Raw genomic sequence first — 15,119 nt, forward strand, 5'->3', positions numbered from 1 at the left:
TTTCTTTAGCCAACTAGCAGATTATCTAATCTCCATAAGGTTGGCCAGACCCAAATATCTTGTAACTTACATTATACTTTTCCCCTTTTAGGTACAAGTTATTAAAAGTGTTCTTAACCACACTGCTGTCACAGAACATGGTCTAGGTGATGATGATTCTTTGATACCACAGAGATTTGTTTTACAGGATAGCACAGAGATAATACTTAGAGTAAATGTTGTACATTTTATTGGTAAGAATGTGTTTTCTCAGGGAGCTTGGGTGGCTCAGTCAGTTAAGCATCTGCCTTTGGCTTAGGTCATGATCCTGGGGTCCTCGGATCGAGCCCCACATCAGGCTCCTTGCTCAGTGGGGAGCCTGCCTCTCCCTTTCTCTCTGCCCCTCCGCTTGTGCTTGCTCTCTCTCTCAAATGAATAAATTTTTCAAAATCTTAAAAAAAAAAGAGTTTGTTTCTCTAACTGCTCAGTGGGGGGGTTTATATATTCCCAGTAGAATAAACTTGTCAAGTTTTTCAAATTTTTAATATGCTTATCTATTACTTTCAATGGCACGTGTGTTCACTGATTCTGTATTTGTCAGATGACTATTAATAATTCTGTCAAGTTGTGTTTATGTATTGGAAACTATGTTGCTGGGTGCCTAAACTTCAGTCTTTAGATCACTGTTTAAGGCTTTTGTCTAAGAGAACATTTTATCTGACATTAAGGTAGCTACCAAGGGTACTTTGGTCTTACACTGTATTTTAAATTTTTTTAAAGATTTTATTTATTTATTTGACACAGAGAGAGACAGCAAGAGAGGGAACACAAGCAGGGGGAGCAGGAGAGGGAAAAGCAGGCTTCCCACGGAGAAGGGAGCCCGATGTGGGGCTCAATCTCAGGACCCTGGGATCATGACCTGAGCTGAAGACAGATGCTTAACAATTGAGCCACCTAGGTGCCCCTGTATTTTTAATTTTTTAAATCATTTTTTATGATTAAATTTTAGAGATGAATCTTGCAAACAACATTTAATAATTTAACACGTTAATTGATGTGTCTATATGGGTGAACTATGAGTTTTTTAACTGGCAAGTTTCATCTTTAATGTTTTCATTTTGTATTTTATTCTTCATTTCATTTTAATCCTCCTTTCCTGTTTTCTGCTCGATTTCCTTCTTTATTCTCCATTTTTCCCTTACTGATTTATTGGCCGTAAATGCTTCCCTTAGAGAAGAGCAGGTTACTTAGGTGTCTTCTCATCCTGAATTGTATTTGCTCTTTGGGTAAAGGACTGAGTTTGTAAATACCCTCAGTCTTGGTCTAAGGCTAACCTATGACTTTCACACTTGAGTGACAGACAGTTTAGCTAGGTATGGAATTCTAGACTGGTGATTACACTGCCATCTTCTGGCTTCTGTGTTTACTGCTGCAAGTCAGGCTAGTTCTTATTCCTTTCTGGGTAATCTGACCTTCCCTCATAGGCTACTTTTCATATCTACCTTCTGTCTTTGCCATTCCCATGTATCTCTAGCTGTGAATTGATTTGTATGTAGCCTTAATGGGCCTCAGTACCATTCCCAATTCCATCAATTCTGTAAAATTCTCCACAAATACCTCATTGTTTCTCTATTCCCCTTTATCTCTCCTCTGAAATCTCCTTCCAGATAGATGCTGAACTTTCTCCTGTGTGTGGTTCCTCAGTATGCTTCCCTGCTTTTATATTCCCTATCCCTTTTTAATCTCTAGCTGTGCACCATCTGCTCCTTGACCTGCCCATCAAGTTTCTCATTTCTCTGACTACATTTTTTTATTTCTAGAAGGTCTGTTTGGTTTTCAAACTCACCACTGCCTTTTCTTCATCTTTAATCCTTCTGGCTTCCTTGTTTACTAGCTCACCACTCATCCCAAGCCTCTCCAAGTGTGCTTTGTAATTTTCCACTGTGGGGCTGGTTTTTCTGTGGGAACCCCTTGAGGACTGGGTTCCTGCAACAGGCAGTGCCAAATTTTCGTGTTAACTCTTGGGCCTGGGATTCCCCCACTACATTCCTGTCATGTAAACTGGGTTTCCTGAGGTGTGGGTCCAAGTCCGATTTCTCATGGTAGCAGCTTCTGTGCTTGCACCCTTGAGCCAAGGTTCAGGCGAGGACTGTAGTCTCTAGGTCTCCTAGCTCGCTGCCAAACGCTTACCTACCACACTCAGTTCTCTGGACCCCACGGATTCCCTCTGGTTTGACGCTGAAACCCAAGGCTCCTGCTACAGCTGAGCCTTGCAGAACAGTTTCTGTAGTGGGATGATCATTCAGAGGCCCTTATTTAGGGTACAAGAAATGTAAATTCTTTCATTTTCTGAAAGGCAAATTTGATATTTGTTGCAACTCTCATTTCTCCTGATTGAAGGAAATGTAATACCTCTGATTCCAAGTGAAATCAGTAACACTATGGCATTTATTTATTCACATGATCTCAGCATTTTCCCAATCCTGGGTATTCTCTCTAGTGTAGCATTTATGTTTGGGGGCTCTTCCAGCATCAGTGCTTTGGAGAATTTGATGCATCTGCAGAAGCCCATTGCCCATCCCCAGATTTTGCCAAGGTGCCCATGACTTACTGGTGTTCCTTCTACTCTAGAGCCCATGGATGCACCCAAAGCCACATGGGGACACCATCTTACGTCGCTGGGGAGCCCATGTCATAAGCTCATGATACCTGCAGGACACAACTCTTTGTCTCAAATAAACTAAACCATGGGACATTCTCCAAGGCTGCTAACAGAGTGGGACCACCTCAGGTGGATCCTGCCTGGCAGCCCAAGGCTGTCACAATTCTGCTTCCTCCCTATTCCTGGCTCCTAGGCATTTCTCCATCTCTCTCTCTGCAAGTTCATCGAAGCATTTATATCTTTTGCTAATTTTTGTGGAGCACTTGTATGTAATTTAAGTGGAGTGTGGCCAAGTTTGTTTGGTCCACCACTGTAGCCATCATTAATTCTCTGGAGGCCAAAATGAAAGCCAGAAAGAAAGTTCTCTCAAGATGAAGCAGTGTTGCTCTGGCCCTTGGCTTTATTCACAGGCACCATTTAAACTCCCGGCTTCATTTCCCTTTTGTGCAAAATATGGGGTTTGTATAACTTTTGCTAAGCTCTCTTCTAGCTCACAAAGCTCCCTTTAGGGCCACCCCAAGCTTCTCCAGACATGACTGAACAGCCCAATTGGGGCAGGACACAGACAACTGAGAATCTGGCTAACTTGGATCAGTCGGCATCCCACAGTGTTAGAGGGAGAACAGAAGTCTTCCCTTTTAATTAGCCAAGAAGGTTTCTCCTGCTGCGCAGCGGGTGACTTTAACAACAATGCTAATGGACTCTGTGGCCCTGTTGCCCGGGCCAGCTCTCTGCTCACCCTTAACTCCGGACAGTGATGCTCAGTCCAAGCATGAAAACACACCAAAGGCAGAGCTAACAGGAGAACCCATCACCATGGGACGCCACTCCTGCCTCACAGTCAGATCAGTGATTAATGATTTTTTTTTTTTTTTAAATCCCAGCTGACCGCCCACATGTTCACCAACTTGGTCAAATTACTTAGGTGTCTGAGGAGCTGCTTGTTTACCAGGCCACACTGACTGGTCTGGGAAGGAGATAAGGAAAGCCATATGTGCTAGGGGTCACAAGGTCACAGGGCTTTGACTGGTGGGAGATAAAACAGACAACCTGCCTGGCAAGGCAGGTGAGCAGGAGACCCAGAGAGCCGCATGGAGAACATAAAGCTGCTTTTCTCTGGGGGAAGCATTTACAGGCCAATAAATCAGCCGGGGGCAGGGGCAGTGGGTCACTCCCGCCCAGACGTTCCCGCTGAGCTGTCTAGTGGTCTGCACAGAACCGGGGTGGACGAGCAGAGGAGCCCCAGGGGCAGGACAGGAGGATGCGAGGTTAGCAACGATGTGCATCAGAGGACATGGGAACAAAGGAGCAAAGGAAATTTGAGGCCCTGAGGAAGAAGTACGTGTGAGTGTTTGCACGTTCGGAGGAGGGTGCCCGTCCTGTCGTGCGGTGAATGGTGGCCCCAACCACATGGGTTGGAGCCTAATCCCTGGAACCTGTGAATGTGTCCTTATTCGGAAATAGGGTCACAGCAGATGTAATCACGTTAAGGTGAGGTCACATGGATGGGTCCTCGTCCAATGGCTCGTGTCCCTATCAGAAGAGGGACATCTGGACACAGACGCACAGAGAAGACCATGTGACAACAGAGACGGAGAAGGGAGAGATGCGGCCACGAGCCCAGGAAGTCCACGCACAGTGGGCATCTGGCCTCCAGACCTGGGAGACGGTAGATTTCTGTGGTTTGAGGCACCTAGTCTGTGGTCCTTGGGCATGACAGCCCTCGGAAGCTACTGCAGAGGTATAGGGGACGGAGGACGGAAGAAGCCAGCCGACAAGCCGACACCTCCACACAGGGCGACGTCGGCAGCCTCACAAAGGGGCAGGGGCATGAACACACGCGCACACGGCAGGCAGACCCAGACCCAGGGGAACAGATGGACGAACTCAGAGAGAAATACACCCAAAGAGCAGGTGGAGGGGAGCACATGGGAGCTGTGCACGGGGACGTCAGGCGGAGAGATCCAGAGAGCAGAAGCGCACACGCGAGCACACACACACACACGGACAGATGTTAAGACAAGCACGCACGGACAAGCCGTTGCACTGTGGTGGCCAAACCCGATGAGCTAAGGAAGAACGGCCTTCCTCAGAACCGTGGCGGCCAGCTGCGGCCGAAGGGCAGGTAGCCAGAGGCGACCCCTGCAAGGACAGGGGCCTGGGATGGGGGGCGGGAGGACTCTGGGAAGAAGGGGAGATGAGAGGAAGGTGCGGGGGCAGGAACCAGCCTCGCTGCTCTGGAAGCTGGGGCGCGTCCCCGCCCTCCCTGGGGAGGGTTCACGTGCGTGTGCACGCCGCCTCTCCCCCACGCTCAGCCCGGGACAACACAACTGTGCGTGCTCTGAAATCTCTTCTCCGTGGGTTATGGTTTTCTCCCCACATCGTTCAGTCTGGCCACGTCCTGGACAGTCCAACGGGCACTGCAAATCCACGGCGGCGGGAAGGAGCGAGGGTGATCCATCAATGGCCTTCCCCCCGGGATGGCACCGAGCTCAGAGCCCTTCACCCGATGTCTGCAACAGGGGGTGAGGTTTTCAACTTAACCCATCAGCCTTGGAACCCTCACACCTGCAGCAAACCCCAGGAAACCATCACAAGTACACAGACACACACACACACACACACAAGTTCCAGAAACGGACCCAACACGTACACTAGTCAATCCACGCGTCCTACATGGTCGGGAACCCAAGGCTCAGGAGACAGAACAGCAGGCCTTGTCACCATGCCAACGCGGAGCTCTCTGCTGACTTTCCTGTTCCCTCTGCCCAAGGAGCCCTGGGGGGAGCCGCAGGGGCGGCCTGGTGAGTAAGGCATCACCGTCTGCCCTGTGATTAGAATGCCCTTGACAGCACCTCTAATTGCAACGTAGCCTCAAGCAGGAAGAGCTCGGAACTCCCCTGCTGGGTTCGCGGCGACGATGAGCAGCTCTCCTCCCCAGACGGGAGACGGGGGCACACCAGGGCTGTTTGCGGAGGCCGCCAGCCACGCCAGCCCAGCAGCACCGCCCTTGGGTTCTCAGAAGTGATCTACGTCCCACAAACATTCCAAAGTACTGATTTTACAAAACCTAAGACATGTTACAGATGCACTTAAAATACAGCCTTGCAACACAGGAGTAAATGGCCTGTAGGCCAAATGCACGCTTTTGTTAAGTGTCATACCACTAACAGGGACAGTGATAAAAACGCCATGAATCATCTTACCAGGGTATCTACCGTAGCAAGGAATACAGGCTTCTGGCAAATGGCCATCCTGCATTAACGCGGCACTTTAACTGGAGTCCTGGGCCCGGCCGCAGTCCTGCGGTGACGGCCCTATGGCATACGGAAATTTCAGGCAAACTTTTCAGCTGTGAAGTCACAAAGTCTGTGGTGTTTATTTTCTCTTCTACGGAGGCTTTTTGCTTGGGGATCCTTCTCTCTGAGGACCAACCACCAACTCTGTATGTGTCAGGTGCTCACTACTCGCAGGGTATCCAAGCACAAACGCCGTCTACACTTGGACCTAATTCCCAGATCCGAGTCTGCTCAGGAGAGGCAGAGCGGTTCTCTCACCCAGGGACTGGCCTACCGGCCGTTTTCACCCACCTGTGCTTCTACAGACCAGGGCGCATCACAAACGCCAACTGGATTACAGAAGTAGCTCCTATGGTCCATCCAGCTATTATTACTTTCTTGTAAGATTTAAGCCAAATGGGGCCAAGCAGTGACGCTCCCCGAAGCTGCACAAAAAAGCACGTGGACTAATGAGTCTGGCATGGCCATGTCGATGCCTTCTGTCACGGAGCCGAGGGAGCAGAAAGGAAGGGCAGAGGGAGTGTCCTTTTGTGCAAAAGCCACAACCCAAAAAGAAGTAACATCACACGACAGAGCGAGAGAACAGGGCTGTAAGGCAGTGACTGGGGTGTCCCTGAGACTCCCTGGGGCCATTCTCTAGGATCCTGTCCCCAAGGGGCTGCTGAGGTGCAGACGCCTGGAACGGAGGCACATGCTGACGGTCACACTGCCACACAGTATATGCCTCCTGCCACTGCCTCCCGGGTGAGTGCTGTGCCCCGAGCCTCCTATGCCTCTGATGGCTGGGGGCGCTTGGGCCGCAGCGGGTGCTGGAGCCCCCTCCAGTCCAGGTGTGCACTCTGGCCAAGCCAAGCTCACCCAGCGGCACTCAGCATGCTGCACCACCATGCTGTGGCCTTCCGCTTCCTCTTGTACTGTCCCTTTGCACCGTGCACGCACGTGCGTGTGCACACACACACGCATGCATGTGCACACACATGCACACGCACACACACATGCACACGTGCACGCACGCACATGCACACGCACGTACTCGTGCATGTACACACATGCACACGCATGCACACGTGCACGCACTCATGCATGTACACACATGCACACAGACACACATGCACACGCAGACACACATGCACACGTGCATGCACTCATGCATGTACCACATGCACACAACAGACACGCGTGCACGCACTCATGCATGTACACACATGCATGCGCAGACACACGCACACGTGCACACACTCATGCATGTACACACACGCAGACATGCATGCACACGCACTCATGCATGTACGCATGCACACATGCATGTACACACGTGCATGCACACACAAACATGCATGCACACAGGCACGCACAAATACACACGTGCACACTCATGCATGTACACACACGCACACACATCATGCACACATGCACGCACTCATGCATGTACACACAGACACACATGCATGAGCACACAGAGACACACGCATACACACACCCACGTCACCAGGGAACGTCTGCAGATGGTGTCTCTGTGCCCTGGAGAAGGGAAGGCAAGCTTCCAAATACCTCAGTGGAAGCATCCACGGTTTTCACACAATCACATGTGGGTTAACAAAAACAGACCGGAGGCAATCAAATCCCCACTAAGCAGAGGGCATCACAAAGCATGCAGTTGTGGGTTTGAGAAATTGCTCGAATACCAAGAAGGAGGACCAAAAATACCACCCAAGGCACAGAATCTGACTTCTCCATGTTTGGAGCTTGTGGCTGGGTGGGAATAAGAATTCCTGAGAACACTCAGCCCACAGTCATTTCCGCCCTCAGTCAGCGAGTGCGTCTTCCTCCAAGTGGACCTGTGGGACCTTCTGCCCTGCAGCCGCCTCTGCCCCCCACGCTGCTGGAAGCACAGCTGTGATTGGGGGTGCTCCCACTCCCTCCTGACCCAGCCCAGGCCCCCTGGAGGCCTGCCCCCTGCACCTGCCGGGGGAGGTGGGGGAGGGTCGGGCAGGTCTGCTGCAAACATGATTCCCCTGAGGAATACTGGAGTCCACAAGGTGAGTGCAGGTTAGATGCAGACTCTAACTGTGGTTTGTCCACCTCTCCTCAGCCAGCCCCACCTCCCTCCTGCTTGCTCCTCACCTCCCTCCTACCAGCCTCCTGGCCTCCCTCCCACCTGCCCCCTCCCCTCCCTCCCATCCGCCCCCTCACCCCCTCCTACTACCCCTTCCACTTCCCCTCCATCACCCTCCAGACCACCAGGAAGATCTTCTCAGAGAATGATCAGGCTACACCGTGTCCCAGGCCAGAACCTTGCACAGTGGAGGACGGCACTCCTCAGAATAAAATAGAACATTCTCCCACCACCTAAAGAGCTGTGTATGTCTACCCAGGGCTGCCCAACAGAACTTTCTGTGGTGATGGAATGCTCTAGATCTGTGCTACGGTGGCTTTAGCCACATGAGGCCACTGAGCACTTGAAATGTAGCTCAGAGGACTGAGGAACTGGATTCTTAATTTTATTTAATTTTAATTGATTTAAAGACCCACACATGGCTGATGGCCTCGGCACTGGGCCATGTTGGTTTAGCCCCGCTGATCCTTCGGACCTCAGCTACCCCAGCCCTTTCTCTCAGCTGCCCCAAGGCACCGAGTTGTCTTGACCTCAGGGCCTTTGCCCAGGCACTGCCATGGCCTAGGATACCCCTCTCCATGACTGTCAGCTCTTCAGATCTCAAAGTAACATCCTATCCTTTGCCAGGACGCCCTTCCCTTCCTTCCAGCTCACCGCACCCCTGTCTTCCTCCGAGCTACTCTGTCAAGGACTCAGGATGCTGACTCCCCAGTATGGGAAACATCATGAGGCAGAGACCACACACAATGGTGCTGTGTTGTTCGGGTCCCCAGCATGTGCCTGGGCCTCACACAGCAGCTGGTACCGAGGGCGCGTCAAGAATACGTGTGGGCCATCTGGACTGTGGGCTAAGTCAGCCTTTTGAGAAATGATTTCAGAATCTAACCACCCAAAACAATCTTCCTTCTTAAGAAATGTTTCCCGAGGCCCAGCATCCAGAGCACAGGCCTTGCCCCCCTGGGGACACATCCCTGTCCTGATAGAGGCCCTGCCCCCTGCAAGTACCCTGGGTCCCTGTGAGGCCTTGTCATCACCAACTGAGCAGGCAGAGCTCCCCGTGCCCTTGACGGAGACGGCTGACCTCTCAGCACATAGCATGCACTGGTGAGCGTTCTGGAACCAGGAGGGAGCTGAGCGCCCCGTGTGACCCCAGGAAGCCTCCCAGGACCTGCAGGGACACGCCAGCCCCTAGGCTGAGGCCAGCAGACTTGAGTCCTAGCTCAATACCCAGAAGACCCAGCCGTGGACACGTGGAGGAAAACCTTCCTGAGGGGTCGTGGGACCCTCAATAGACAGGGGGCTAGGAAGTTAGTATGGGTTGCTGGTCTTTGAATAATTAGAAAGAAGTTAAGCAAAAATAAAGTGAATGTCTTACTAGATTATCGTTTGGCATTGCATTGGGTCTCCCGGCAATGCACATTTGAAGGCTTAGCCCCCAGGGGGATGGTCTTGGAAGGTGGGCCTCTGGGGGGCATCAGGTTAGATGAGGTCATGAGGGACCCCCACAAGGGGGTCAGCGCCCTAATGGGAAGAGCAGCTGAAACAGGCTCTGCCACGTGAGGCCGGGGTGGGGAGCGCCTATCGCAAGCCAGGCAGAGAGACCTCAGCAGAACTGACGCTGCTGGGCTCTCGCCCTAAACTCGCAACCGCCAGGACTCTGGGGAATGAATTCCTGTTGAGGAGGCCACCCATGTGCAGCAGCTGGGTTGAGACAGTGATCTAAGACAACACGGTGCCCAAGGGTAGAGTGGGAAGGGGGCCAGCTCCTCAAGGACCTGGGCCAGATCTGAAGAAGTGTGTCCGATGGACTCTGCCACCCTCATATTCCTACAAAGTGTGCCCCATGCGCCGTGACCCATGCAGGGGCCTGTGGGAAAGGCCGAAGCACAAGACAGAGAACCTGCCTGCCCACCTGACATCCACCTGGCGCCCACCCAGTCTGGATGAGGACATGGAGAGAGTGACCCCCAGAGGACCACCACCTGTCAGCAGGGGACAGTGGCCGAGCCAGGGGTCCAGCTCCTCAGGCTCTGCTAGGGCCCACGGAGCTCCCCACAAGGCCCCTGCCTCCCTCCATGGCCATCTGCCCACCCGAGCCCTGTCACCTGCCACCATCACCTTCCACCTGGCTGTAACCGCAGGGGCAGCGGCAGGCACGCCCCACGCCCACCAGCAGGGCAACGCTGGGTCATGGGCACCCCGCCCCCCGTGTCAGCAGCCACACCTCGAGTAAGATGGCAAGCTGACTGTTGCCTCTCTATGTGGGACCCCGAGAACACGTTCAAACACCTGCCCGCCAGCGCTCCCCGCACTTTACCTTTCAGAGTTGGAAGAGGACCATCCTGTCCATCCATTTGTCCCAAAGGGTCATTCGGGTCAGGAGTCTCCACTTCCCCTGAGCAAAAGAGCACAGCACGTACGTTAGTGAGAGTTCACTGCAAGGCCTTCACTTCGCTTCTCGTGCAAAGACGACAGTTTTCTAGCAAAACCGCCCGCTGTGTATAGAACACCTGGAGGGATGAGCCATTACGGTAACTTCCAGGGGGCTCTTGGAACATCAGATCTGGTATAATAGTAACAGCGATCCTTGACGTTTATCCCAAGTGTGGTAGAATGCAGATGCTCTGCAGGACGCACCGATGAAACCGGCGCGTGACCGAAGCCCTGAGCGCCATTCAGGGCAGGAGAGAGATTCAAACACTGGCCGGCAAAATAACACACCGCTGTAGCCGGAGTCTGCAGGTCGCCCTCCAGATACTGGCCTCTGGTAGTTCTCAACCAGGAACACCACCCGAGGACGTGGGCGCCCATCCCTGGATCCTGGGGAAAGGAAGGGCAGGTACGACGGACGCCCTGGCTCCATATCCCGGTGTGGCCCTTGTCCCCTTCACTTCCAGGCTGTCACCCGGCAGCCTGGCCTCGACCGGGTCCCACTGGTCAGGGGCAGGGGAGGGTGGAGGAGAGCTGGTGGCGTCAGGGGTGGCTCTGGCAACATACCTGGATGGATCTGGGTTTGTGGTCTCAAGCCTACCAAAGAGCGGGACGCACACGCTGAGCATCGTGTGGCTTAGAAAAACGGAAATCCTGCCCTGCGACACACGGACAAAGCTGATGGAAACAGCCAGACACAGAAAGACAAACGGGGCTGACGATGCCCCTGGAGTCAAGTTCATAGGCAGAAAGCAGATGGTGGGCACCAGGGCTGGGCCCCGGGGGCCCAGGAGTTAGTGTTTAGCAGGGACGGTTTCATATGGGGGAGATGAAAAGGTTCTGGAGATGGATGGCGATGGTCAGAGAAGTGGTTCAGGTGGGAACCTTTAGGTCATGGGCATTTACCACCATTTTTTAAAAAGAGTCTACGGAAGACAGTTTATAATTCGGTTATAGTCGGGGCCACCCCACTTGTCTCTCTTAAATGAGAAAGAGAGCTAACAAAGTACCAGACACTTCAGGCCACGCTCAGGATGAAGCCTTGCTCCCAGGCAGCTGAGGTCTGCAAGTGCGGTTCAGGTGGTTTGCGGATACAACGAGGCACACAAGAGTCTTCAGACTGTTTAGGGGAATGACCACTGGCCAGCAGATATGGGAGGGCACCGGCGTCTCGAAGCTGATCCCGTCCACCCCACCAGCTCCTAAATCACAGGACGCGCCCGGTGACGCGTGAGCCTGCGCCCTTGGGAGTCCAGCCCCAGCTCCCAGGAGGCCAGCGAGAGCCCGTTTCTGCCCCAGCCCGGGCTTCTCGCACCCAGTTAAGGAAGGTTCCCTCTTTCTATTGCTTCCAGTCCAAACCCGGCCGGCCGTCAGAACCCGGCTTTCGTAAAATGTCCCCAATCAACCCCTAGGAAGTACCACCCTGATTCTCTAAGACGACCCCCCAAATGGTACGTCTCTCCCAGAGCAACCCGAGCGTTCTCCGCTGAGGGATCAGAACCTGGCCCAGGGGAGCGACCGTAAACAGCAGTAGACATCGGGGGCTGCGTCCCCGTGACGGCTGATGGTCCCGGCATTAACACCCCAACCCGGGGGCTGCTCGCGCCATGGAGACAGGCGGGAACTATGCAAGGCGGTCAACGCGTGTGTGCTCAAGAATTAAACTTCAGCTGGGGCTGCGATGGTAAACTGGCATGTTACACACACCATCATTCAGCACCGTGTAAATGCAGAGAGACCGCAGGAAATCAAACACACTTGTACTATATACACACATCTGAAAGAGGCATAAAAATTATTAATGGCTTAGAAATTGACAAGTGGTGTGAAACAGTCAAATAAATACACGCCCCGAAGAAAAATAAGCACCATTAGTCCGATTCCACTGTGGAACAGATTCCCAGCTCTTCCAAGGCAACTTTCAGTGCCGAAGCACGTGTATTTCCCGCGCATCCGAGGCGCCGCGTAGACGAGCATGCGCCCCGTGGGACGGAGCTGGGGGTAATCCCAGTGCTTCTGCTGATTCTTGAGCAGACGTCACCCCCAGCCAGACCCGCAGCGTCGCCGCTGATCTGAGAAACGCTAAGATTCTGTCTGGAAAGGTTGTGCCGGTCAGCACAGAAGCTGGGATTTGAGTTTTCGTTTCTTTCAGCCTCCAGCTTTGCCTTAAAAAATTAAGTAAGATTTAGTAAAATTTAGTTTGGGTACTTGAGCGAAAGAGTGTCATCTACGTGTTTGCAAACAGGGGTGAAGTTTCAAGTAGCCCACGAGGCTAACGCCAGAGCTCCCCCCCACCACAGACAAGTCACATATGTGAATAAATGCAAATGGCCAACTGCTGTGGTCCCTGGTGCAGACGCCTCAAGTTTCGACACACCTGGGCCCTATCGTTGCTTCCTAACTGAGAAATAAGGACCCCAGTGATAGTCTGATATGGAAATTGTCGTTCCTCTGCACAGCAGTATGTCGGACACAGAACGGCTGTCCAGACTTTAATGTATGAGCCAAATGTAATGGGGCAAATATGAACTTGGGGACAGGTGACAAGTGACAATATGTGCCAGCATTTCCACAGATTCCAACAGGGTCTCTCCTGCCCCCCCTGAAAAGGGTTAAAAATACCCCAAAGGGAAAAAATAAGCACAAGCCAAAACCAACAAAACTATCACACACACACCCACGTCAAAATGTCACTGTTACGTTATCTGGAATTACAAAGGTAATTTAAAATGTCTCCTTTTATTTTATTTTTAAACATCTCCACGTGTGAAAAAGCATCACATTTTTAATTGAGGTAATTTACATACCATAGAACTCGCCATTTGCACGTCTATGATCCAGTGTGTCTGGGGCCATTCATAAGGTTGTGCAACCGTCTCCACTATGTAATTGCAGAATATTTCATCACTCCCAAAAGACACCTTGCTCCCAGGCGCCTGGGTGGCTCAGTCGTTAGTCTGCCTTCAGCTCAGGTCATGATCCCAGGGTCCTGGGATCGAGTCCCACATCGGGCTCCCTGCTCAGCGGGAAGCCTGCTTCTCCCTCTCCCGCTCCCCCTGCTTGGGTTCCTGCTCTCGCTGTCTCTCTCTCTGTCAAATAAATAAATAAAATCTTTAAAAAAAAAAAAAAAGAAACCTTGCTCCCATCAGCAGTCCTCCCCACTCTCACCTCTCCCAGACCCTGTAACCACTAGTCTACTCTCCCTCTCTCCAGGGATTTATCTGTTTTGGACATTTTACGTAAGTGAAGTCATACAGTATGTGGCCTTTTGAACAAATACCAATTTTATGATTCAATGTTTTAAGTGTTACGCCCAGTAGTAGCCAAGAAAAAAGGAAGAGAAGGAAGAGGCTGGATGAAGCTGGAGCAGGTGATCAGCAAAGGAGCCCATTACCTGCCCCCTCCGCACGTCAGAGCGCCGAGAGTCTGGGGGAGGTCTGGCTCCCCGAGTGGAACAGGATGTGGGGTGCACTGGAGATCGGAGGTGATTGAGGGCGGGAGGAGCCGCTGGGAAGGTTGGGGCCACGCAAAGACAGGATGCTCAGGGCCTGAGACGCACCTGCCGGGAGACCAGCACACGTCCACATGGGGCTGCGGGAAGGCGGGGCTCGCGGGCTCTGGGCGGAGGACTGAGTGGGGTTCAGCACCACCAGTGTCAGAGCTGACTAGCGGGTTCCTCGGCATGTGGGCGGTACTGCAGAACGACCTCTATCCACCTTCCTAACCCCATGCACTGCCCAGCTGGCTGGTGACGGCCTCAGGGCGTGCGAGCCCTGTGACACCCCCCAGATGGCCTCTGCCCAGCGCCTCCTCACACAAAGGCCCACTCGGGTTACCTGGTGCTGCTGCCCTCACCCCCACTGGCCCACCGACAGACCAGGGGACCTGAACGGGGAACAGCCTCGGGGAGGAGCCCCATCTGCCCTAAAGCCTTGGAACTCAATTACCTTCTGCTGAAATGGAGGGTCTCCTCGGAGCAAAATGGCACATCCTTCACTTTGGCAAAATACTACAAAGTGTGCTATGAAGGCCTCATGTCCATTTATGATGCCCTGGATGTGGGTGATTTTCACCGTAAAAACCCACATGGGGAGACCACGCAAAGCTGCTGGAAAACTCAAAGCATCGATGGTGTCAATCAAGTAGGCGTGGTTTATTAGCCCCTTACTCGTTTTTTTGATGTTTAAAGAAAAGAGAACATTTAATATGAACCAAATTTAAATGTGGCTGGTTTAATACAATGATACATTACATGTATGGTTTGATCCATGTCAAAATTACACTTTAATGCCTAGAAGCAAAGACCAAACACAAACACACTGTGGTAACTCACATGGGATTCTGGAACAGAAAAAATACATTAGGTAACGTCTAAGCAAATAGGAACAGTATGGATTTTGGTTGAGAATAACGAGTCAGTCGAGGCACACCCACTGTGACGAAGAGACCACACCATTAATGGAAGGTTTAACACAAGGTGAACTGGGTGTGCATGACACGCAACCTCGTTACCACCTTCACAACTCTCTACAAATCTAAAACTATCCTACGTGAAAACCTTGCTGGAAAACAATTCCACATCCCATCACATGCTTCCAGCCCATAACCAGGGCTCACGGGTAAAGAAGGGCAG

The 15,119-nt window shown here is 52.3% G+C and overlaps 1 protein-coding gene and 1 long non-coding RNA gene across 3 annotated transcripts in view; both read right to left on the reverse strand.

The window, feature by feature from the left end:
- ROR2 (receptor tyrosine kinase like orphan receptor 2) overlaps nt 1–15,119 on the reverse strand; it is a 203,202-nt gene that overhangs the window by 37,993 nt on the left and 150,090 nt on the right. For both annotated transcript variants that reach the window (XR_006792083.3, XM_045882141.3), the window contains exon 2: nt 10,374–10,451. Coding sequence is in view for 1 of the 2 variants with exons in the window: in XM_045882141.3 (XP_045738097.1) it covers nt 10,374–10,451 (78 nt within the window). In the remaining variant the exon portion in view is untranslated. The remainder of the gene's footprint in view (nt 1–10,373; nt 10,452–15,119) is intronic.
- Nucleotides 10,468–14,090, reverse strand: LOC135362731 (uncharacterized). Its single transcript, XR_010407801.1, has 3 exons — nt 13,881–14,090; nt 13,294–13,575; nt 10,468–12,651 (listed from the first exon to the last, which is right to left on the reverse strand). It is a non-coding gene; the product is annotated as an uncharacterized LOC135362731 (long non-coding RNA).

The sequence above is a fragment of the Mirounga angustirostris genome, unplaced genomic scaffold (assembly GCF_029215605.1).
Source record: "Mirounga angustirostris isolate CCGP_5_RB_7025 unplaced genomic scaffold, mMirAng1.0.hap1 SCAF_15, whole genome shotgun sequence".
Taxonomy (NCBI): domain Eukaryota; kingdom Metazoa; phylum Chordata; class Mammalia; order Carnivora; family Phocidae; genus Mirounga; species Mirounga angustirostris.